General features: G+C 38.5%; 2 protein-coding genes across 2 annotated transcripts; both read left to right on the top strand.

Annotated features, from left to right (window-relative positions):
- Window positions 1–300: 300 nt before the first annotated feature.
- On the top strand, window positions 301–16,614 carry Sf3b1 (splicing factor 3b subunit 1). The gene is made up of 10 exons (XM_019061696.2): window positions 301–511; window positions 2,304–2,491; window positions 3,431–3,511; window positions 4,795–4,921; window positions 5,804–5,883; window positions 7,203–7,370; window positions 8,372–11,007; window positions 11,962–12,234; window positions 13,019–13,235; window positions 14,069–16,614. Exons 1-10 carry the CDS (start codon window positions 484–486, stop codon window positions 14,225–14,227), a joined length of 3,957 nt encoding a protein of 1,318 aa, XP_018917241.1. The 5' UTR covers window positions 301–483; the 3' UTR covers window positions 14,228–16,614.
- Window positions 16,615–20,762: 4,148 nt separating this feature from the next.
- Window positions 20,763–23,652, top strand: brk (transcriptional repressor brinker). Its single transcript, XM_019061672.2, has one exon. It carries the CDS (start codon window positions 20,940–20,942, stop codon window positions 22,332–22,334), a length of 1,395 nt encoding a protein of 464 aa, XP_018917217.2. The 5' UTR covers window positions 20,763–20,939; the 3' UTR covers window positions 22,335–23,652.
- The last annotated feature ends 642 nt before the right edge of the window (window positions 23,653–24,294 follow it).

Genomic DNA, 24,294 nt, shown 5'->3' with positions numbered 1-24,294 from the left:
GATTGGACGAGCAAAATAGCGTAGAGACATGGACCAATGAAAAGCTACTCAAACGATGACCTAACTAACAGCCAATGAGAATACCAGATCAGCAAGGCAAAAACACAGTTGCACGCCTTACATGACCCAATTTTGAAACGATTTCAGGTATGGATATAGAACCGACTCGTCTCTGATTGGCTCGCCTGGTTCCAGAGATCACGCGCGCTGTGTACGCGCTGGGACTCGTAGTGACGTATGATGTAGAAATGACGCGCAAGATGGCCACGAAAACTAACTCACTATTACCGTCTGCGTTTCTCCTTTGCTCTCCATGACTATTCCATGTTTGTGAGGTTATATACGATCCCAACTGCTTCTCGGCTGTTAATCTCGGGTTTCGAGGATTCCTTAGGCCCCAGCAGTAAATATTATTTTAAAAACATTTAGTGTAGTATGCTAAGAAGAGTGTAAAAGTTCATCCTCGCAACGGGAATTGTGAAAATGGCCGGAATCCCGAGGACTCACGAAGGTAAGTTGTGCCGTGTTCAGTTCTTCCATATCAAGCTCGGATTGCATCTCTTCACTTCATAAACTTCGCTGTAGAAGGTGTTCTTCCTCTCATGAGTACTATTTCATTATATCATACAATACCAACAATATGAAAGATTTGATAGCGGGAAATAACGCTGGTAGCTGGAAAAGAAATGGTAGTGATTTCTTCGCATCAGTTGGTACCTTTGAAAATACGTTAGAGGGACGGCTGTATCCAAATTTCAATCCCCGATTACTGATATGTCCCAAAGTTAATTCATTGGACTATGACTGTATAGGTAAAGTTTTATACCACTCTTTCCCTGGCCGCTGCTTATCCGAAGATCAATATTAGACTCTTCAAGCTAATGGCTGTCTAAGTTAAGTGCGAAAGGGCCTTATCCAAACGACTGCTAAATCTAACAAATCTTTCAACTATCACTATCAACTGACCATTTGTTGTTCCTAAATTCTTCAGTGGTTTGTTATTGCCTAATTTCTGTGCATTGTGGGCCGTAACATAGAATAAATAGACTACGTCCACAGAAGTGAAAGCTTCGTAAGAACCAACATTGACATTTTTCTCTCTAGGGTCAGTCAATCAATGGACGTATTGAAACCTGATTTGAGACTAACCTCTGTTTATAAAATCGGAATGAAACATAAAATTTTAGGCAACCTCATTGTACCCCTCCGGATTACTGGTAGATAAGTGTAAAAAATCTCTTTTTAATTCTTAAAAAATGTCTGTATCCGGTATTAATCGGCCTCTCCCATCGACATGCTGCAGATGCAAACAGTACTTACTGACCCAGTTTTGCTTTGATGACATAAAAATGGCAGTGGTTTTCGCTTCTGTTGACGTAGTCAATTTATTCTATGGCCATATTTCCAAAATTGAGAGACTAGTGTGATTACCTTGCTTGTACTTTTATCGAAAAAACTGTCAATCGGTGGCACTCCTTGTTTGCTCTCTGCATAAAAGGTGCATAAATGTAAATAGATTTTCAAGAAGTATGCCATTTTTAGAGTAAAATTTTGCAGCAGGAATAGACTGATTTAGTGACTGCGTCACTCGATGTAATATCGGACTCTTGGTTCAAACCAAAACAAACTAACATAACCTCATGTGCAAATTCTCTATGAGTTAATTGTGCTAATTTATTAAAATTTAGTCCTTGACCGGTCATAAATCAACTGAAGACTCATTAAATACGAGAATTTTTGATTGCAAGAAATACTTGAACATATTCTACCACCACGGTGCAAAGGGCGCGAAAGAGCACGAAATGGCGCGAATCAGAAACAATGTTCTGCGTTTGTTAACATTTGATCCAAGGGTTCGATACTATATGAATGACGTAGCCGCTAGATCAGTCTATGGGAGCAGCAGCAAGAATAAATGGGAAAAAATCCATCAATTTGGCAGCAGTTTGGTAGACTCATGCTCACGCTTGTCTCCGACTGCATTGAAATCAACTGATCATTTGCAGCCTCACAAGTGAAGTCCTACAGCACTGCTGTTCTTTTGATGCAATTTTGTATTTTCCACGGACGTCTTTCTATGTTCATCCTGCATCTTTTCTAATCACTGCTAGTTCTCTGGAGATAAGAACTCAGCACATGAAGGGCCTAAAAATGTAATTAAAACAAGCATAAAAAAAAATAGTAACAAGGCTAAACCGCATAACAACACCTTTTGCAGTGACCTTTTTAAGGTATGTTTCTATATCACTGAAATTCTTCATGATTTCCTCATTTTAATCGCCTTGATTTGTAAATGGTTTCAGATATTGAAGCCCAAATTCGGGACATCCAAGCTCGGAAAAAAAACATAGCTCCGGAAAATGGTGAGAATGGTGATGAAGAAAAGCACGTTGGACTCGGAGCCAGTGGATTCTTTGATCGTGATATCTATGATGGAACTGGGAAATATGAAGGTTATGTCACATCCATAGCAGCCAACGATGAAGTGGATGTAAGCTCTTAATTTTTCACATTGTAGCTCTCATCTTATTGTTTAGACTGTAATGGTTTGTGAATAGATAGTCAGTTACCGAAAGACGATTTTAGTGATTTAATCAAAGTGCTCTGATTCTGAATGAATTGGAGTATTATTTTTTGAAGGGAAAAAATTTCTTCTCTCCATCATTTTTCCCCCCTAGAAATGTATTTTGTGCATAAGTAATTTACTTCCCAAGACAGTGAGAGAACACTCAACAGGCATCTGCAGTGGTGAATAAAGAAATGGATCCTAAAACAGGTTCAGAACTTACTTCATTACTTGATAAATCAGTTTACGAAACAATCACTAACAAGAGGAGCTTCCCAAGTGTAACCAGAATTTTGAGTTGATATTTCGCCTGAAGATACTAAAAGTATATTAGGGACCCCGTATTAGTTGGTTTTGCAAATGAGGTCAGGAAAGCCACCAAAAATAATGAGAAAGATGCGAGAAGACGTGTGCGAAATTTGAACAGAGCCACTGTGCGGATGACTTATAGCGATACAAGATAAACATTGTTGACAGAAGCACTCCCCTCTCGTCGACTCGTATGGCCCAGCGGTAGCAACTCAGCTCATGAGTTAGACGTCACACAGTAATTACTAAAGGATTATTTTAAAAAAAAACTGAAAAATTCTGTTTGAAATCATGGGTCAGTGTGTAACGTTTCCAATGTGTAACATTCTCTGATCAAGTAATCTTTAAGTGTCAATGGTTACACCCAGTTGTCAACTGTTGGAAATTCCCTACAGATTTTTGCAAAGCAAGAAATTGAAAGAATTGAAGAATTTGTGATTCCTCTTTGTGTCATAATTCTTATCCTATCCAATGGTCCATGCTGCAAGTTATCTATTGTTGGAATTTGTTTGATCTTGAATTTCACATCCATTAAATTCTAATTTTCTTTTCCAGGAGGACGAGTACGATCCAGTTAGTTTTAGCAAACGCCCTGGTTACACAGCCCCAGCTGCGTTGCTAAACGACATCGTCCAGGTAATGCTTCATTGTTTCTTTATCCAATGGTGGCCCATTTAGGTGGACTTTCCAAGGAGCTTTTGTTTTTCCAAAGTCCTTGGATAGTTGAGTCTTTCTCAGTCTGTCACTTACAGTTCGGGTCATATTTTTAGTGTTCTTTTATTTTCAAGTATATAAAAAGGTCATACTTGATTTTGGGTCGCAGGATTTCTCTCTTTCGAAATTTTCTTCTTTTCCTAGGCACTGGAATGTGAATCTGCTCTAAGTTTGCAACATTTCAAACGGTTCAATTTTATACTGCACAGTTTACTGTTACATAGTTACAGTTACTGCACATTCTATACTCGAAGTTGACCTTATCGTGGCCAGAGCCAAAATTAGACTGCAAAATCCCTGATGATTATATTTGTCCCTGTCCTCCAGCAGGCTGTACTTTTGCCAAGATGAGTTAATTTTGGATTATCAAATTGAATTTTTTTCACTATCTAACTATCCTGGAAATCTTTCAAAATTTTGATGGGAAGTATTTTTAAAGTCTCATAATCCTGTGTGACAAAAAAGGAGAAAGAAGGCCTAGTATGGAGTATTTCATCAATATGTAATTTATAAATTTATGTGTCATGGGCAAAAACAGCTAGATCTTTGTAGGTCGATATTTGTAGACCTCCAAAAGCACGAACTCGGCTTGTAGCACCTTCATCTTCTCGTGATACTCTTTGCTTTGTCAAGTAGTTAGTTCAGTTGCCTATGCAACCAGAACCCAACTAAGGCCACTGATTGCACCACATGCATAAGGGAATGTGCCAGTTTAAATCATGCCTTTAAATAGATAGAAGCATCAATTTCAAATCATACAAAATACTTAGCTGTCTTCTTGTTCCTGCATCTCTCAATTTTACATATTTCTTCTGTAATATGACCTTGGGCCGTACGAATTGCCAGCAAGTGCTAATAGCCTGTGGTAGCTCTAAATACAAAGATATTCAAGCCCAATATTAGTCAAAAGAGTAAAAAATCAAAAGTAAAATTTATGACAGAAACAATGGGAGAGAGCCGAAAGTGGCTACTATCTGTTGTAGAAGATTTAAATTGCAAAGGTGCAACTAAAGTGCAAAGGTGGAGAATCATTGGATGAATAGAGAAGTAACAATCATTGATACCATAGCCATGGAAAATGTAATGAACCCTTGTAATTTCCTTACATAGAGGCTGAAGGTTCCACCTTTTTTGCACTTTCATTGCCTATTAGTGTGGCCTTTGTTTGTTCTAAGTCATCCAAAATAAAAATTTTATTTTTTTAGAGCGAAAAAGACTATGACCCGTTTGCAGACAGGCGGCAAAAAACAGTCGCAGAAAAAGAAGATGAATACCGAGCGATGCGGCGTAGGATGATCATCTCTCCAGAGCGAATTGATCCATTTGCTGAAGGTGGGTTTCAAGTTCTTCCTTTTTACTTTAATGTATGCTGTATGTATGTATGTATATGTATGTATAGATAAGCTTAGTTGTTTTTTGTGGTAGGAGGACCAACTTGGATTATTCAAAATACTTATGGATTTGGAGGAATCAAGAATTTGAAATTTGAGAATCTCAAGTTGGTTGACCATGTTTCTACTCTCTGCACAATACGCAGCAATTACTTAATAAAATAAGAGACAAAAGAAGAAGAAAAAACCTTTTTTTCCTTCTTTTTTTATGTATCTATATACATATGGAGGAGAGAGGGGAAGATGCCATGATAAATAAACCATGACTTTTTAGCTATTCAAAGAGTTCATTCCAATACTGAGTTATTAGTTTAATCAATTCCGTTTCGTTTATGAGCTTTCCACTTGACTATCCTTCCAATTAATATTTTTATTTCTATCTTAGTGATTTTGTTTAATTGCATAACCAATTTCATTCGGAATTTCCTTTGCTTTTTGCTGTATTTTTCTTCCTCTGTCGGAAGCCAATTAGATTCCTTGTTATGTTAATTAGACAACAAAAATACCTTCAGTTGGGCTTATCTGATTAAAACACTTTTAAAACACTGCCTTACTCAAACACTCCAAATCTTATGACAATTTTCCCCTCAGAATATCAAGAATGGTTACATTTCTGGTGATAAACTGATTTATTTTGTCTTTCAATTTTCCCGTTTCTTTTGTTGCTTGTTGTTCTGTCAAAAAATCTTGCATCAAAGAACATCATCAGAATTTCTGCTTACCCCCCCTAGTTTGGCAAAAAAAAACAATTTGGTTACTTTTTAAATCATTTGCCTCCATTTCTTTGTCTAATCTTCGTTTTATTTCTTTTCTTTTTTTTTAGGTGGAAAAACACCAGACCTTGGATCTCGTACCTACACAGATATTATGAAAGAACAGCTACTCAGAGGAGAAGAGACCGAGGTAATCTCCCACCTTTTATATTCTCTGTGTTGTTGCCTAAATTACCTCCGTTTTATGTCTCCCCTATGTTTGTAAAAGACAGAAGCAGATAAATCAATTTATCTATTTATTTATCCTATCCTATGGGTTAAAATTGATGTACAGTTCACTTTATTTTAGATTTTTCACTTCTTAGAGTTTTCGTTTGTATATGAACCCATAATTTAACAAGTAGGGCAGCCTGGCACTAAAAGGTCCCCTCGAATTCAGCACTTGGTTGCACTCGAGGAGACGGTTTGAATACATTTTTTATACAGTAAATTGTCAGAATTATGGTCATGGTTGTAAGAGTTCATTTTTGCCCACAAAATACCTGAAGGTATTGTATGTATTTAAAAGTTTTCAAATAAGGAGAAATGGGTAAAGGTTAGATGCTCACTTGTGAGTCAGTATAAAAAAAAAATTAAATTTTTGAAGGATCAATAGGGTTTCATTGTAAGTAGCCTATTTTCGCCAAAGTCCAGTATTATCAATCTAAAGCTTCTCAAAACTGCAGAATTATCACTATTTTATTCTAGGGTTATTCAGGAAAAAGTGAATCTCAGCAGAAAATGGTCTTCATTTATTTTCTCTGGCAGTAACTCTGATGAAAACTTTGAAAAATCGCACAACATTGTGATCTCTTGAAAATAATCAACACAAAATTTCTTGAGCAAATTGGATCAAATCGCAAAGAAATATGCTAAAATAAGTTGAAATTTAAATTTCTTATCTAACTCATGGCAAAAATAGACTCAACACTAGCTGGAAACACTTTGATGAAACTTTTTTAACTTTTTTTTTGAGACAGAAGCTTTGTTCAAATGCTCTTTTTAAACTTGACTTAAAACTGGGCAATGAGGAAATTTTTTACTGTCTAAAACTTGATTGAAACTCCCAATATTGCATGAGTCCCACTTTTCTTGTTAGTTTTTTGCTTCTTATATGACTAATTTTGCTTTCAGTCCCCATACTCTGGGCCTCTAACTAAAAATGCAGGTTTGCATCTTTGCCAGGTGAGCAGACTTTTCCAAGTTTTAACTGGGAAAAAAGAAGAAAGGTATTTCGTACATCAAAATTGGTTAAAATTGAAAAAAAGTAGTCGACATTGAAGTATTAAGTGAGCTTGTTTTATTGAACTCATTTCGAAGATTTATTAAAAAGTAGTGATTTAAAATTCTTGTTTAAGGTGTACGAATGTTCCGCCACTCACCCTAGAGTGACCCTTTATCAACAGGTAAATTGTACCTGTAACCATAATGCAGATAATTGTCATTAATGTACCTTTATTTTGGTTTCAGTTGAAAAAGAAGCTAATCGAGAAGTCTAAGGAGGGTACCTTGAAGCCAGTAAGCACCAATGGAGACGCTGCAAAACCAGCTCCGAAGAAACGTGGACGATGGGATCAGACCGGAGACGGAGAAGTCATACCTGCAAAAAAGAAAGACCTTGGATGGGATAAAGAAGAAGTGAGTTATATTATTATGAAATAATATTTCTTGAACATTTCATTTCATTGTCTCTGACTTGGACCATTTATGCTAAAAATAACCATGTTGTTTCCAAATGCTATGCATATAGTTCCTCTAGGTTTAATTTATCTTTCTGTAATTCCCTTGAGCATTATTACGTCCATAAGTGATCATCAATTTAATAAACCAAAGTGTAGTAAGACCTTGATTGATCGGATCGAAAATGATTGGATTCCATGTTAGATTTAACAGATCGATTTTTTGGTCTCCTCACAGGTACCCATCAGATAAGTGTCAGAATCTCAAGTATTATTGGATTGAAAACTGTAATCAGTTCCAATTCTACTGATTTGACTTCTGATAGCTTTATTCTTTTATCTAAAATCTTTTACCATAAATGCAGATCTTAGCTGCCATAAACCCCAAATTGTTGGGCAATATTATTTTCTAAGAAATCGGCAGGTGATGGAAAAAACCAAGGTCATTTTCAGCCCAGCAGTGAAATTAAGTGGAAACTGTCCTATGGAACGCCTGGGTAAAAGGATTTCTTTTCATTTTAGACTTAGAACAGTTAGATCAGTCATAGTGGTGTATATATGAGCGAATCATGCCGTTTTAAGAGGAGGAATCTATACATCAGGGACAGGATGAACAATTTTTTAGGCATGTTGTGCTTATTTTCCTATTTATTTTTGGCTGTCAAATTTTGAAATGACCTGGATTTTTTTTCACGCACCAGTTTTCAGGTTAATGGTGTCTTCTGTAGAAAAGCGAATTATTTCAAGAAAATCTCAGTCATTTCAGAAAAACATGGACCTTTCGGGAAATTGGTCGGTGATAGAGAAATGCCAAGGTCAGGCATTTTTGAACTCGGCGCTAAAAAATTTGTGGGAACTGCCCATCTCATGCCGAGCATTTGTTTTAAAAAATGAATTTTGTAAACCTGCGTTATTTATTTTCTTGAATATATAAAATGATTTGTACATTTTTGTTGTTAGGCATCAGCAACCCCTGCAAGCACAAGATGGGATGCGACTCCAGGTCATGCTGGAAGTGAAACTCCAGGGGCAACACCAAGCACTAGGATATGGGAAGCAACACCTGGACATGCAACTCCTGGTCAAGCGACCCCAGGCCGAGAAACACCATTACATGGAGAGAAAGTTTCGGCAAGAAGGAATCGATGGGATGAAACTCCAAAAACCGAAAGAGAAACCCCTGGGCATAGCGGGTGGGCAGAAACTCCGAGAACAGATAGAACTGGTGATTTAATCCAAGACACGCCAACGCCAAGTGCCAGCAAAAGAAGATCAAGATGGGATGAGACTCCTTCTGCCCAAATGACACCATCAATGACTCCGTCTGGAGGCATGACACCATCAACTCCTATTACACCCGCCGGGACTCCGTCAATGATGACTCCATCTGGTGTAACTCCTACCGGTCAAAAAGCTATGGGTATGGCGACACCAACCCCAGGTCATCTAATGACCATGACACCGGAGCAGCTTCAAGCCTATCGTTGGGAGCGAGAGATAGACGAGAGAAATCGGCCACTAACAGATGACGAATTAGACGCCATGTTCCCTCCTGGCTATAAAGTTCTTCAGCCTCCAGTTGGCTACATTCCAATCCGAACTCCTGCACGAAAGCTAACTGCCACACCAACACCAATCGCTGGGACACCGACCGGGTTCTTCATGCAGAGTGAATCCGAAAAATCTGCTAAATTTGTTGACAATCAGCCAAAAGGCAACTTGCCATTCATGAAACCGGAAGATGCGCAGTATTTTGATAAACTTCTTGTTGATGTTGATGAAGAATCCCTCAGTCCTGAAGAACAGAAGGAGAGAAAGATAATGAAATTACTTTTAAAGATTAAAAACGGCACACCGCCGATGAGGAAAGCTGCCCTGAGACAAATTACCGATAAAGCTAGAGAATTTGGTGCAGGGCCATTATTCAATCAAATTTTACCACTCCTCATGTCCCCCACTTTAGAAGATCAAGAAAGACATTTGCTGGTGAAAGTTATAGACCGTATTTTGTACAAGCTAGATGATTTGGTCAGGCCGTACGTCCACAAAATATTAGTTGTCATTGAGCCTCTGTTGATTGATGAAGATTATTATGCTCGTGTTGAAGGACGTGAAATCATTTCGAATCTGGCAAAAGCAGCAGGTTTGGCAACAATGATTTCCACAATGAGACCAGATATTGACAATATTGATGAGTATGTCCGAAATACCACTGCTCGTGCTTTTGCTGTTGTTGCATCTGCCTTGGGTATTCCGTCTTTGTTGCCTTTTCTCAAAGCTGTATGTCGTTCCAAAAAATCTTGGCAAGCTAGACATACTGGAATAAAAATTGTTCAGCAAATTGCCATTTTGATGGGTTGTGCTATTTTACCTCATTTAAAATCATTGGTGGAAATTATTGAACATGGTCTGGTTGATGAACAGCAGAAGGTGAGAACCATCACTGCTCTGGCAGTTGCTGCCCTCGCTGAAGCTGCAACCCCTTACGGTATTGAAAGTTTTGATTCAGTCCTTAAACCGCTCTGGAAAGGTATCAGAACTCACAGAGGTAAAGGTCTTGCTGCTTTCTTGAAGGCTATCGGTTACCTTATTCCTTTGATGGACGCAGAATATGCAAACTATTATACTCGTGAAGTGATGTTAATTCTTATCCGTGAGTTCCAGTCTCCAGATGAAGAGATGAAGAAAATCGTTTTAAAAGTAGTGAAACAGTGTTGTGGTACTGATGGTGTGGAAGCTCAATACATCAAAGATGAGATTTTACCACACTTTTTCAAACATTTCTGGAATCATCGAATGGCTTTAGATCGTAGAAATTACAGGCAACTAGTAGATACAACCGTGGAAATCGCTAACAAAGTTGGAGCATCTGAAATAATTAACAGAGTTGTGGACGATTTGAAAGATGAAAATGAGCAGTATCGTAAAATGGTGATGGAGTCAATAGAAAAAATTATGGGGAATCTAGGAGCTGCAGATATTGACTCAAGGCTCGAAGAGCAGCTTATTGATGGTATTCTCTACGCGTTCCAAGAGCAAACGACTGAAGACGTTGTCATGTTGAACGGTTTCGGCACAATCGTGAATCAGTTGGGAAAGAGAGTGAAACCGTATTTGCCACAGATTTGTGGTACTATTTTATGGCGGTTAAATAACAAATCCGCCAAAGTTCGACAACAGGCTGCTGATCTTATCTCACGAATCGCAGTTGTGATGAAGATATGTCAAGAAGAGAAGTTGATGGGTCATTTAGGTGTTGTACTTTATGAGTATCTCGGAGAAGAGTACCCTGAAGTGTTAGGTTCTATTTTGGGTGCGTTAAAGGCTATCGTGAATGTAATTGGTATGACAAAGATGACACCACCAATCAAAGATCTCTTACCAAGACTTACACCTATCTTGAAAAATCGTCATGAAAAGGTTCAAGAGAACTGCATTGATTTAGTTGGTCGAATTGCTGACCGTGGTCCCGAATATGTTTCTGCTCGAGAATGGATGAGAATTTGTTTCGAGCTGCTGGAATTACTGAAGGCTCACAAAAAAGCCATCAGGAGAGCCACTGTCAATACTTTTGGCTACATCGCCAAAGCTATTGGGTAAGATATTCAATGATATCCTCTGTTGCTTTTTTTATTTTATGTTTTTGAAAAATCTGTGTCGGAAAAAATTGAAATCAACGACTCGTTTTGACTCTGGAATACATTCCACAGTCACTGAAGGTCACCAATGAGTGTTGCCATCAGCCAAGTGTGCCACCAAGTGAGTGTTGCCACCAAGTAATGCCATCAGTCAAGAAAGAAACAACCACCCCAGTGGTATTTCAGTAAACAGTACAGGCTTGAATTCATGGTATTGTTCTACTTATTGAATTTCTCAGTATCAATGATTATAGGATTAAGCCGACTGCACACACAGCAAATGGGGACCTGCAAGTGGCACATTGGTGCCGCTGTGTTGAGTGTTGATCACTGCAATCACCAATGTAACGGATGAGCCACTTGCTGTGTGTGCAGTCGGCTCATGTCGGATTTTTTTCCAAAATATTATAAACGAATTCATCGGAAATTTGCTGCTCAAAGATGTACGAAAGTGGTAAATATGGGATCTTAACTAAATCCTGTAATCAGTTCGTTCGCTCAGAAATTTTGAAACCCAAAAATTATCTAATAAAGTTGATCAGTCAAAGCCAAATAAGGAAGGTAATTGGGAATTTCTGGACTTTGAACTCAATTTATTGTTAGTTGATGCACTGGTTGGTTTATGAAAGAAGACAGTCAGAGAAAAAGGGGAAATGAGTTCATCAATCCACTTGTTACAAAAGACACTTCAGCTTTTTCCTTGCACTATTTGTAACTTATCGCCAGATCAAGAAAACATAAATAATGGGAGCTGTTAGTATTGTCTTCGAAGTTTTGTTGGACTTAGTATCTTACTACATTGTTTCAAAATCTCATAAGTAATGACAAGAATACTCATAATTGTAAGGGATTAGTCAACTTTCTTTCATATAAAATAATCCAATAAACATGAATGTCTGTTTTCCTTTTCAGTCCTCACGATGTTCTCGCAACACTCCTAAATAATCTGAAAGTTCAGGAAAGGCAAAATCGTGTATGCACAACAGTTGCTATTGCTATTGTCGCTGAAACATGCTCTCCATTTACCGTGCTGCCAGCTTTGATGAATGAGTACAGAGTTCCCGAGTTGAATGTCCAAAATGGTGTCCTCAAATCTTTATCATTTCTGTTTGAGTACATCGGTGAAATGGGCAAAGACTACATTTATGCTGTCACTCCCCTTTTGGAGGATGCATTAATGGATCGGTAAGTTTTTCCCTATTTTTCTTTTTTCCTCCTTAAGGGTATTTCAATGGCTCACTAACATCAGTCTCTTCAATTACTTCGCCAAACCCAGGGGTGCAAAAATGGTTTTTCTTCAAAAATTTTCTCAGGAAATGAGAAAAAACTACACAGATATCATGGTTTCGGAGAGAGGCTTGGCACATCAAAAATACTTGAGTGTGTTGCCATTACTCGCACATTTTTGAGGTGGTTTAAAGTTGCTGTGGGTCAAGTCAGCAGGGTCATCCTAAAGTGCTGCATCACCTCTGTAACTTTTTTCTAGCTCAACTGTCGAGTTCAAACCGTTCAAATTTTTGTAAATGAAAGTGGACTGCATTTTGGCCTCCAAAATGTTTGGGAGGACCCATCGAAACGGGGGCATGAACCCCAAATTGTTTTCTAAATGACAATTCCTACAGGGGCATGTCAAAAGAAAATTTTTGGTACGAAGTTCAGGTCTTCTCCTATTATTACCATTCACATCCTCTGCAATCCATGTCTTCTAAAAATACACCCAAAAAAAGAAAAAGAGGAAAAGAAAAGAAAATGATAATATTGAAATTGAGAAACGAACTGATGAGTTTCTCATAAAGATAAAACCAGTCAGACACCAATCAGCAGAATCTATCTGTTGAGGAAAGTTTGAAAATCACCAAAACGTCTACTATCGTGCTTTACTAGGTGAGAACTTTTCTCAAAGTTGTCACAGATAAATTGCTTACAGATATCTTTCATTGCTAATGAATTTTTGTTCTATTTTTTACAGAGATTTAGTTCATAGACAGACAGCTTGCTCTGCTATAAAGCACATGGCCCTAGGTGTCTATGGCTTTGGCTGTGAAGACGCCCTGATTCACTTGTTGAATTACGTCTGGCCAAATATTTTTGAAACATCCCCGCATTTAGTTCAAACTTTCATGGATTCAATTGAAGGATTAAGAGTTGCTCTAGGACCAATTAAAATTCTTCAGTACACTCTCCAAGTAAGTTAGTAAAAATGCGTGTGTCTTAATTTTATTTTGCTCAACTTAAGTATTTAATTTGACCAAAATCAGTAACCTTAGGTTCTTTTGAATAGCCAGGCTCTAATAATGGATATAATTGAAGTGCCTAAAAGAAGCTCATTAAGTGTTTCTGAAGTGACCATTACAGTCTTGAGTTGAAATAATCCACCATGGTTAAAAAATGCCTGTACTTTGAAAATGTTGATGCGTATTTGTTCAAAGATTATTTCCTGCAGTCCCTAATTTTACTCAGACTAAAATTAAACTGAGTAATGCCCCATTTATTCGAAGCTCTCTCAGCAGGTGAACATATTAATCATTTATACTAGCCAACAAATTATGGCCCGTTTTAGTTGAGGATTTCAGAAAAATACGATGAAATTTAAAATGACAGTAGTCACTAGATTTTAGTTTTAAAAATAAGTGAAAAGCTCACCGTCATTCCCACTTCTATTTAAATTTCAAAGTACATAGTCCTGTTTTTGTAGCGACACTGTCAACCAACAGAAGGCGCAGCTTCATTTTTAGCTGATAGCGCTTCATTTTTATATAATCGGTTAAAATCTCCGTCAAAATCATCAGTCTAACCATGCTCTATTGATCACTGAAAAATTTCAACAATATTGAGCTAGAGTGTGTGTTGTGTACCTTAAGATAGATGCACATCAGGCTTCGCTGTTTTCACTTCAGTTAATATTTGAAAGTTTCCTTCTAAAAGAAAATTGCCTTGCTCCAAATATTATACAGAATTCTATGTGTTCGGTTTATGTTACTGTCAATAATGCCTTCGTTTATTTCTTCTTTTTTTGCAGGGTCTGTTCCATCCTTCCAGAAAAGTGCGTGATGTGTACTGGAAAATTTACAATTCACTATACATTGGTGGACAAGATTCGCTTGTTGCTGGCTATCCAAGGATACCTAACGATCCAAAAAATCAGTACATTAGATATGAATTAGATTATGTCCTTTGAATTTCTCAATTTCATCAGTTTTTTAAAAAAGTTTGAGGAGTGTTAAAATGTTTTCATTCTGTCGTTTTGCGCTCAATCTTGCTCTGAATTGTCTTCTCTTAAACTAGGGCAGATTTACATGTCCATGGGCCACCTGTATTTTGTCCCTTCTGAATTTGAAAAGTGCTGACCTTTTATTTTTATTTATTTTTTAAATGCTTTTTAATTTTGTGTGATTTCACTTTGCAGTATTAAAAGGTTAAAATAATAATAAATAAATAAAAAGTCATCACTTCTGAAATCTGTCCTCTCACCTTTACCACTCCCCAACTTTTGCTGCTGTTGGCCGTGGTTCATGTTGCCCATACCTTGATCTAGCCTTGCACTTACAGAACTTTTCTGAACCAGAATTCTGTCTTTAAGTGAACCTCAATTAATTCAAACTAAGAGTTTACAGAGTTATAGTATATGGAGGGAGCTGTTATCGTTTCTAAGCGTTCACAACCAAATGCTGGTTTCATAACTTTCTAAGAATTTTTAGGAAAAGAGCGTTATTTTCTCATTAAAGTAAAGCTTCTGGCACTCTAATAATGATTCTAACTTATCATGATTTCTCAAATGTATGATCTCTTTGACTGAAACTTATTAAAAATACAGCTTTTTTGAGCGTGCCTTAATAAATAAGCAGTTTTGTTGTAACTATCAAATGGTTGAAGAATCATGCTTTGATTTTAATCGCATTTGAAAGTAGACTCAAAAATATAGCAGGACGTATATTTCCTAAGTGCTTTTATGATAGTCAAAAAAAAAGGGGGGGGGGGGGCAACTCCATGTGACCTCTGTCCAAAAACAGATAGAAAGTAACAATGCATGCAAACTCACCTCTTCCAATGAAAGTTGGTCGGACAGAAATGTGTCACAAAATGTGTTCACCTTGATTCTACTCAGAGATTTTTGAAAAGCATGTGATTTTCCTTATTTGTGAGCAAAGAATCAGAGGACTAGCATGCATATCATTGTGTTGAAAAACTTACTTTGATATTCCGATGTATTATTGAGTCTACTTTTAAATTCAATAAAAATCAAGGTTTTATCTTTGACTGTTCAAAAGTTATCGCCAAAAAAGCTGTTCCCTTCTTTGAAGCCCTTGTGACTTAGTGGAAGATTACGTCATGCTTGAATTAAATCCCTGTAAAGTTTCCTATGTATTAATCAAACAGAAATTTTTTACAATGAGTATATTTCAGGAAAAAATTTCACTTTTTTCAGTCTCTCAGTTTTGTAATGGTCTACTGCTCTCTTGTAACCCGATGCCCATGAAACAGGATTGCTTCATTTTCCCATTTTCCTCTTTGTCTATTGCTTTGTCCATCAATTTTAATAATCAGCCCAATACATCAATCAGTGAGTGAATAATTGTGATGTTGAAATCAAAAAGAAATTTAATGGTAGGCACAGAGAAAATACAAGAAGTGGGGGCAAGGCATTCACCTTTAGATTCAGTCTTGTTGTAGAAATGTTCATCGGACCATCAGCCAATTAGAATGAAACTACAGCAAATCGAAGACACTGCTTCATGCTGTACATTACTCAACTGTGTCACAAACCTCATTAGACCTGCGGTTGCTTGTTGTAACATGGAAACATAGATTCCTTTGCTAGCCAACACCCTCGGTATTTTCTCTACTAAAGGAAGGGATGAAGCATTGGCTTGATTCTCCCATGAGGTTACGGTTTAAAAGTCAGCCAGATTATTAAGTGTGTCAGGGTTGTCACAGTCAAGGAAAACCGGGAAATGCCAGGAAAAATGACGAAAATGTCAGGGAAAATGTGTTAAATCACCTTCATTTGCTTTCTAGAACGGGTTTGAGGTTTCGAACAACAAAATTTGCCTGAAAACTGTTTTTAATTATGCCTTCTTAACCATCCGTCACATCTTTAAGTGTCAGGGAATTCCACCAAAATCTGTCAGGGAAATGTCGGGGAATTTCATTTTCTAAATTCTGTGGCAACCCTGGTGTGTTTCAAAGTATTCTTAAATTTTTATACAACTATGTTCAACTCAAAAACGTTTTTTGGCTCAAAGAGTGGTCTTCTGTAGCATGGTTGAGTAGAGCATTAAGTTTTTTTTCTTGCTTTAAGTGATGACTAAAATGCACAGGTACCGTCTCGGGTATTGAACATACTTTTCATATTATCCAGTAGCTGTTATTCAATAAGAATCAATGCAGGCTAGCTAATACCCAAATCTATTAAATTCTACCATTCATGTCAGTTAATTTTCACGGTGGAAAGATACCCATTGCATTTCTGGGTTTTTAATGTGTCCTTGTAAAAAAATGTGTAAAGAAGAAAATTGTAAATAACTTGTACAGTACATTATAATACATTTTGTGACTAATACCTTAGATTTTAGCGTTCATTTACTCTGTATTCCATCCTCAACTTCCTTTGTCCTTTGATTTACATTGAGAAAAATCTCTTTATCGTAAGTTCAGAAATCATCGATCCAAGTAAAACACAAGATCTGTTCAGAAAGAACATTTTTTGTTTTTTCTTCCAAGCTCGTCGGTAACTTGAATGACATGCATTATTAAATGGTCATCCCAATTTCCTGATACTTTTTTTCATGAGAAACTCAGATCCTGTCTATGGGTAGCCTGTACGTAGCCATAAGAGCAGTAGCAGCGCTTTGAATTTCAGTCTGTAGATGGCCTCTGTGCGATTTTTCGAACAGTACTTATTAATTTTTAAAAATTGGTCAAAATTGAACTTTAATCATGAATACCTACCTCGAATTTTCGATTGATCCCTGGTTCGAACGAACATTCTACTTTTTTCATCCTCTTTCAACCATGTGTCACCAAAAGAGTGTTGCTTTTTGAAACTTTCCAGTTGCCCCCGCCTCCTTGGGAAGTCCCAAAAATGTGCCCCTTGCAATGAACAATGGTCCAAACTGGAACCTTTTATCTCTATTTGTTCGAAAGTCCCAGACAGCGAACCCCAGTTACTTCAGGTGATTTAGCCACACCTTAATGAAAACGTCTGAAAACCTGCGTATAAAAATGTGTCGAGTACCTACGAAATTTTTGAACGACATGCCCCCCCCCCCCCCCCACTTGGTGGCAAGTCGAGGGGGGGGGGACGGAAATCTTGACGACCTGGAGGCGAAAATTACGTAAATTCGGCCATGCTCCGAAGTTCGAATAGTTTCTCGCTTAATTTCCGCATTCAACGGTGCGAGCATTACGCAGCTTACGTGCAATACGTCAGTAATTTGAAACTGGTGAAAAACCAAGATTTTCTCTCATTTCGACTCGATACCACATCCAATACTCAATCGGAGTTTGAATATTGCGCGCTTGATTTTCGCTGCAACAACATCTACATTCAAATGTTCGTAATTTAAGACAGGTGGAAACCCAAGATTTTCCTTCGTTTTCCCGTGATACCACATAACATACGTCCACCGGGATCTACGCTCCCCAGTACCTACGTTCGTTGCCTATGCAGTGAAATTGAAGGCGGATCACAAGTCAACGATATCTTCCAAACAGTGTACGCATTGTCGGCATTTTCTATTCGCGTTTCAAGCGCTCGATTCATCAAAGCTAATGTGTATAACCCGTAAACTGTAAAGAAATATGAGCTACAATAACTTTATTAAGCGTCATTTCAAACTTTGATCTCTAACATTTTCTTCATTTTCCCCCTTTCTTCAACCGCATTCTTCTTTTCTCTTCTCTCTTTCCACCGTCTCTTTTTCCTCTTCCCTTTTTTTTCTCCTCTCGTTCTAACGCCTCTGTTGTGATGGCGCCTACTGCATCCGTTCTTGATGCGCCGCGCCACCCTTACTTCGGTCATCAGCACCTAAATGGCGCACTCGGACCAGCCGCTGTTTTGTAGGTGATGGTTTGTGGATATTATTCCTCAAATTTTGCGCCATACTTCAAGAATTGTTGATTTTTTCATGCCTTCTCAATAGTGTATCATGAATTGAAGAGGGGGGGGGGGGGGGAGCTGGGATCTGTGTAGCCTCGGGGCTTCCCTCCTACCATAGGAGAGAAAGGGTAGCAAAAAGTAGTATCCTCTGTTCTAGCACCCCCAAAGTTTCAACTCCTATCATAAAAAAGTTATCGAGGTGGTAAGTGCGTGACTCGCGCTTGGATCATCCTGTACGTACAATAGTTATAACAAGTGAATCAAACCTTTCACAACATGAAACTACCTGCAGTTAAAATTATCGACAATTAGGCTTGTTGGGATTCACAGATTTTATATTTGTCAAAAATTTAAATCGAAACCGGTATTATCGCAATAAAGGTTGTCCCGTCTCTAGATTTGGCCCTTTAAAGACATAGGTATTCTTTCGGAGATAATATACAGAGCATTCCTCGGCCCCCATCAAAGAAGGAGGGAATTCGGGGCGAACCGTTTTGAAAGTTTCATCGGATCGCATTAAATTTTTTTTTTATGAAGATCTCGGAAAATCTTAGTTATGGCCTGATGGAAAGTTGAAAAACTTTAGTTTCGTGTCAATTCATGGCAATTTTCAGATTTCCAAGGGTGAGCATGTAACGAGTGTAGGTAAGTAATTCTCCAACGCGCGGTTTCCGGTGTTTTATGAAAAATCGAGCGTAATTAGAATCTGCAAAAAACTAGTTTTTGTTTTGACGAATAAGTCAGTAGCGCACTGTCGAAACATGGCAAAAGTTTAAATTTTTGCACATAAATATTTTAAAAATTGCCCTCAATGAGCACAAAACTGAACTTCATTTATTTATTTATTTTTTTTGGCTTAAGTATCTGCAGATACATTTTTTTGTAAAAAAAAAAAAAAAAAAAAAAAAAAAAAAAAAAAAAAAAAATTCCAATTACTTAATGAACTGTTTAAAAGTTCCAGATCGAAGGTTTTGCCTTTGATCCATCGCCCGCTGGAGTGGTCTGAAATTCTGGGCAAAACTGAGAGGGGTGGGCTGCCCCCTAGAAATCTGCGTGGTCCTTCCCAAGAAATGCGAAGGATTTTGCTTGGTAAGAGCGCATCTCCGGGAAATTTGACCCTGCTCAACGGTTAAAATTGATTTTTTACAGCTGTGGAGTTTTCATAGAATTGCTGAAAAATTTTAATCAATGTATTTCAGATTCCATGGCATTGTTCATGATTTCGAGTTGCTGGAACCATCTGATTTGGAGTAGTAAAAGCACAAAATCCACCTATTTTTGGGGGACAGCTTCGCGGTGGGGGTGTTTCGCTATGCATGCAGTGCGGGGTTGATTCCTCTTTCCTCAAAATTCGTTGAGGGTGGCTTCCGAAACCCCCATTGTGCTGGGGAGGAGGTGGTATTCGCGTCGAGGGTGTTTCAAAATGCATCTCGAACGGGGTTATTTCCGAAAGTGGCTCCCCAAACCCCCATGGCGCATACCCCCTCGTGGGTTGGGTACGGGGCGAGTAATTAGACCAAAACCCCCCCCCCCCCCCCAAAAATGCTCTAGCTCCGCCGTCTATGTATTTCGGCTGCGTAGATTTAACGTAACTTTCATAATGCGTGGATAGGCAATTTTTGTTTCATCAGATTTCAATGGAGGCAATATTGGTCCTGCCCAACAGCCCGACTCCCAGCCTAGCGCCATACGTTTATCTCCGCCCGAATAATCGAAAGAATGCCGAAAGCCGAGGGGTAGCGGGCAGACGGCACGGCGAGCGTGGTACCCAGGGACAGGAGCACCGATGGTGTGGTCAAGAAAGGTATTTCGAATTTTCTTGCTGTAAGTCACACTGCCTTAGGCCGACACACAATTTACGATGCATATTTTTAAAGAAGGCAAGGCATTCTCCTCTCCTCTTGAACAGAGGGGAATCGGTCATGCCGGGCGCAGAGCATAGCGACAAGAGGGGAAGACGACGGCGTCACACTGTCTGGCTCGCCGTGTTAGATTTATCTTTGGCACATGTTCGCAGCGTTGCCTCTGTTTCAAGGCCAAACTTCATGCGAAAGACACGTCTCAAAGACAGGCTAAACTCGGCCAAATCAACCTAAACTTATCTTACTTGCTCAAAGTCATACATAATTATCATTTTTCAGCTAAATCTTGCGTAAAGAAATCGCAAATTCAATTCACCAGACCAAATTCTGAAATAACTGCCAATACGGCAACAAAGTAAAGGTAAAAACTTGTTCTTCCGTTGATATTCATAAATGCTGGCCTGTAGGCGAGTTTTATCTACTGGCGTCGGGCGTTTGAATAGGCTTCCCATGCGACTTGGGGTGCTTATCGCTGATTAAGCGCAGGAAAAGTTAGAGAAGTCGTGGAATATGATAAAGTATGGGCTAAAGAGTACATATACAATGAAATAAAGGCCGTGGCGACGAAAATAGGCAAAATATCAAGCGTAAAAATAGGCTCATCCGTTGAGTGGTGGAGATCAACGGTGGCATCAGAACGACGAAGCGAGCGCTAAAACCGAGCTACAGCGCCAGGTCGGCTGCCGTGATGGAATGGAACGCAGTGGAGGGGAGCTAAGAATGAGATCTTGAAGTGCTGGAGGGGAAATAGAGAATGCATGGGAGGAGAGACAGAGAGGATCGCCCCCGGTCGTTGCATTATTAAGATTTTACACTCAGCCTGAACTCCAGTTGCAAAGTTCTTTCATATTACGTGGTGCTGTTCTGGTGCCTCCTGTGCGTTTTCTCTCATATCTGTGATGTGTTATTTATAATTCGTGCGTTGGTTTATGTGTTTCCGCATCATGGCGTTAGGAGTAGATCAAAACTGTGAAGTTTCTTCGCCAACCGAGCTGAAGAGCGAGAAAAAATCGACTGTGCGCGAGGGGAAGGCGATGGGTTCGCGGCGTATTTTTTCCGTTAAGTTCAAACTTCAAGTGCTAGATTCATTTCATAAGGATACCGATTGCCAAGGGAATCAAAGGGCAACGGCCCGAAAGTACGGAATTCATCGTCGACAAGTGCAAAAGTGGCTCCAAATGGAGAATAGTCTTCGTTCGACAGCTCAAAGCACTGTTATCTGTGACGGGATTAATAGCGGAGGGACGCAGGCAGTGGCCTTGAACCTGTGTCCGTCCAGACAGCGCGACGCCAGCTCCGTCGCCTCGACTCTGTCCAATACGAAAGACTCCTCGGCGCCCGGCTTCTGCTCCGGCCCCGCGTCCACCAGCTCGAACGCCTCCACGTCCGCCTCTTCTGATTCCGAGGGATACATTAATGTCGATGGTTTTTCCGACGACGAAGACGATCTCGACGATAGTTGTAGCAGCATTTCTTCCACCTCGGTCTCGGACAAAGCCCTCGACTTCACTTGTGCTGCACTCAGTAAGCGAAAATTTTATTCAGTTGATTTTAAACTTCAGGTTCTTGACAGTTTCCATCATGATGAGTCGTGTCATAAAAATCAACGAGCTACCGCTCGCAAATTCGGAGTCCACCATAGACAGATTCAGAAATGGCTCAACAAAGAACAGCTTCTTCGCAATGAGATCCTACTGCGATCAAACAGGAGAACTGTTCTAGGCAAACCTCAATTTTCCAAATGTACCTCTCCCGCTAGTGGATGTCTCGATCTGTCGAATCACAAGCGGTCAAGTAGGTCCCGGTCAGTTGATGAGCCTGCACCCAAGCGAAAGCCGTTATTGAGTTGCTGCCGCCCTGAAGACCATAGTAATATTGTCTCTACAACAGGCACCAATGAAACGCTGCGTTTGATTAAAAGTGAGCCTCATATCCAAGCTTGCTCAACCCCGGAGGTTTCAAGCTCAGCTGATTTATACTGTCCTAGCTCAGTGTTTCCATACTCTGGTGTGGCCTTACGCTCAAGTTTTTCAATCATGAGTCCATCTGAGTATCCAACGTATGATCCAAATTCGTGGCCTTTCTATTACCCATCTGCAATGAGACAGCAACCAGAGAAGCCACTGCCTAGGCGGCCATCACCTCTAGATCTGAAAGTAGGGAGTGCTTGGCTCCCCGAGTTTCAATCGTATCTCCCTAATTTTCTCCCCAAATTGGATCTCCAGTCTTCGCCTCACCTAAAGTATGCTGAATTTAGGCAGATTAGTGCAGATGGTTTCAAGTTATTCACTGCCTCTGCAACTAGTTATTCCATGTTTAGCTGAAATGTTTTTGTTTTAAGTTAAAATAACATTGTGACTTTTTTTTTATCTTTTTTAAGCCAACAAATTTTGGAGGAATTACTTAAATTCTATACTTGGTATATGCTCCGACCTGACTTTAATTTTTTTTTGCTGTCTTGGAATTGAGGAATACTTCGACAAAGGGCAGCAAGCATAGGGCCTAGTTTCTAGAAATACTTTTTCGAAAGTCTAAAACGTCGGTCTTCAAAACTCAGAAAAATGTTTTATAAACTCTGAAATCGGATTTTTGTGTTACATTTTAAAATCTTTACCTCAGAGCCAAAATTTCAACTTTCTAGCAGTATAAATTTAATCAAGAAATGGCAAGTATAAAATGAGGATCTATATATCCTTTTACCGGAAAACACCTTTTCTGCAGAATATATCCAAAGCTTGCTCCTTTCCTCACAAATATTTTACCCTTAACCGTGTTCAATCTATCTTTTCCTCGACAGGTCACATTATAAGGATTAGAAATTTTGATTACCGCCAAAAGATGGTAAACTGCCGTAGAACACTTGATTATCGCCTGTTATTCATCAACAAGTGTCTCGGTTAAAAAGACACAAACTTGGGATAGGTAATATTGAAAGGATTCAGAATACGTATCCTCTGCTAAAAGAGCTTGAGCTGCCGTGTGCCTTTTTATTGAAATATTCCTCAATTTTCAATTCACATAAGTTTCTTCATATCTGCTCATGATATTTTATGCGAATGCACATAAATATCACTGTAAATATTTCTATTATAATGAAGAATGACATTGTTTTGAATTTTGTTCAAGACGAACTGGTTCCCATATTCTTGCCTTTGCCAAGCGAGTAGAAAGTCAGTGAACTATGTTGGTGTCTACAGACTGAATCTATTCTAAAATTTAATTTCTTCCTGTTTCCTGTTTCTCCTCAATCAGGTGCTGACTATATGAATTTGTCATTTTGTACATATAAGTAATAATAATTTTATTTATTTTTTATTTAAGGCTGAGGCACTTAGCCGCAGCATTATCTCTTTAAAACTCAATTTCAAGTTCCCCCAAACTTTCAAACTTCCACTGAGCCAGGCATTAAGTCTGCCCTCGTTTTTTTTTGACAGTTTTCCCTTTTTTCCATTGAATTGTTGATGAAAATGACCATCAGGTTTCTTGTCCTGAAAGGAATTTTACTATTCAGATAATCATATGCTCCCTTAGGGATCAAGTTCTCCTCATAATGCAAAAAGAGTCTGTACGAAATTGCATCAAATTGAATTATTCTCAGGAGTCGCCTCCGTTTCACTTTTTTTTTTTTTTTTTTTTTTTTTTTTTTTTTTTTTTTTAATACAAAAATTTTAACTGAACCGTCACCAATACACATTTCTTTTGTTTGAAAAAATGCTGATCTATGATTTCACTATTCTGCAAAAAAATTTTCTGTTTAAGAAGGAACATATCTTGACAATCTCTCCCTCTCCCTCCTTCTGGCATAAGCTTAAAAATTGTCTTATTATCAGAAAAAGGTAACAAAGGCAGCTTGCTACTCCTAAAAAAATTAATAATTTAACGTAATAATTATAAATAAATACTTAGTAAAATGACAAAAGGGGCAATGACCCCTAAGAATCACTCTATTTTGCTCAACAGTCAAAAGTCTTCTCTCGCATTATGGCGCTGACTTCTCAGGGGGCTGGATAAAAATTCTAGAGTCAAATTTCTCCAAGGACATCCTGATGGATCGTATTTACCAACCGAACGTAAATGTAGTCAATTGTGTTCAAGGCGCATGCAATTGAAATTAAATTCGATTTTCTGTGAATGAACCGTACTTTAAATTTGAATTTACTATCATAAAATCTAATTACTGAAATTCCTTGCACATCGGTTACAAGACTTAAAATCCATTTTCAATGTTATACTTGCCTTCAAAGGAATGCTTTATCTGATCATGAGCAAATGCTGAATGTATTA

The sequence above is a fragment of the Bemisia tabaci genome, chromosome 2, assembly GCF_918797505.1.
Source record: "Bemisia tabaci chromosome 2, PGI_BMITA_v3".
Classification (NCBI taxonomy): Eukaryota; Metazoa; Arthropoda; class Insecta; order Hemiptera; family Aleyrodidae; genus Bemisia; species Bemisia tabaci.
The sequence above is the reverse complement of the archived record's forward strand: the minus strand, read 5'-3'. Positions and strand labels throughout refer to the sequence as shown.

What these genes read in the sequence shown, in the direction of transcription:
- Sf3b1 (XM_019061696.2), top strand. Translation starts at nt 484, where the DNA reads ATGGCCGGAATCCCGAGGACTCACGAAG. An exon ending in CAGCCAACGATGAAGTGGAT is followed by an intron (nt 2,492 to 3,430) that starts GTAAGCTCTTAA and finishes TTTCTTTTCCAG; the next exon opens with GAGGACGAGTACGATCCAGT. An exon ending in GAGGATGCATTAATGGATCG is followed by an intron (nt 12,235 to 13,018) that starts GTAAGTTTTTCC and finishes TATTTTTTACAG; the next exon opens with AGATTTAGTTCATAGACAGA.
- brk (XM_019061672.2), top strand. Translation starts at nt 20,940, where the DNA reads ATGTGTTTCCGCATCATGGCGTTAGGAGTAGATCAAAACTGTGAAGTT.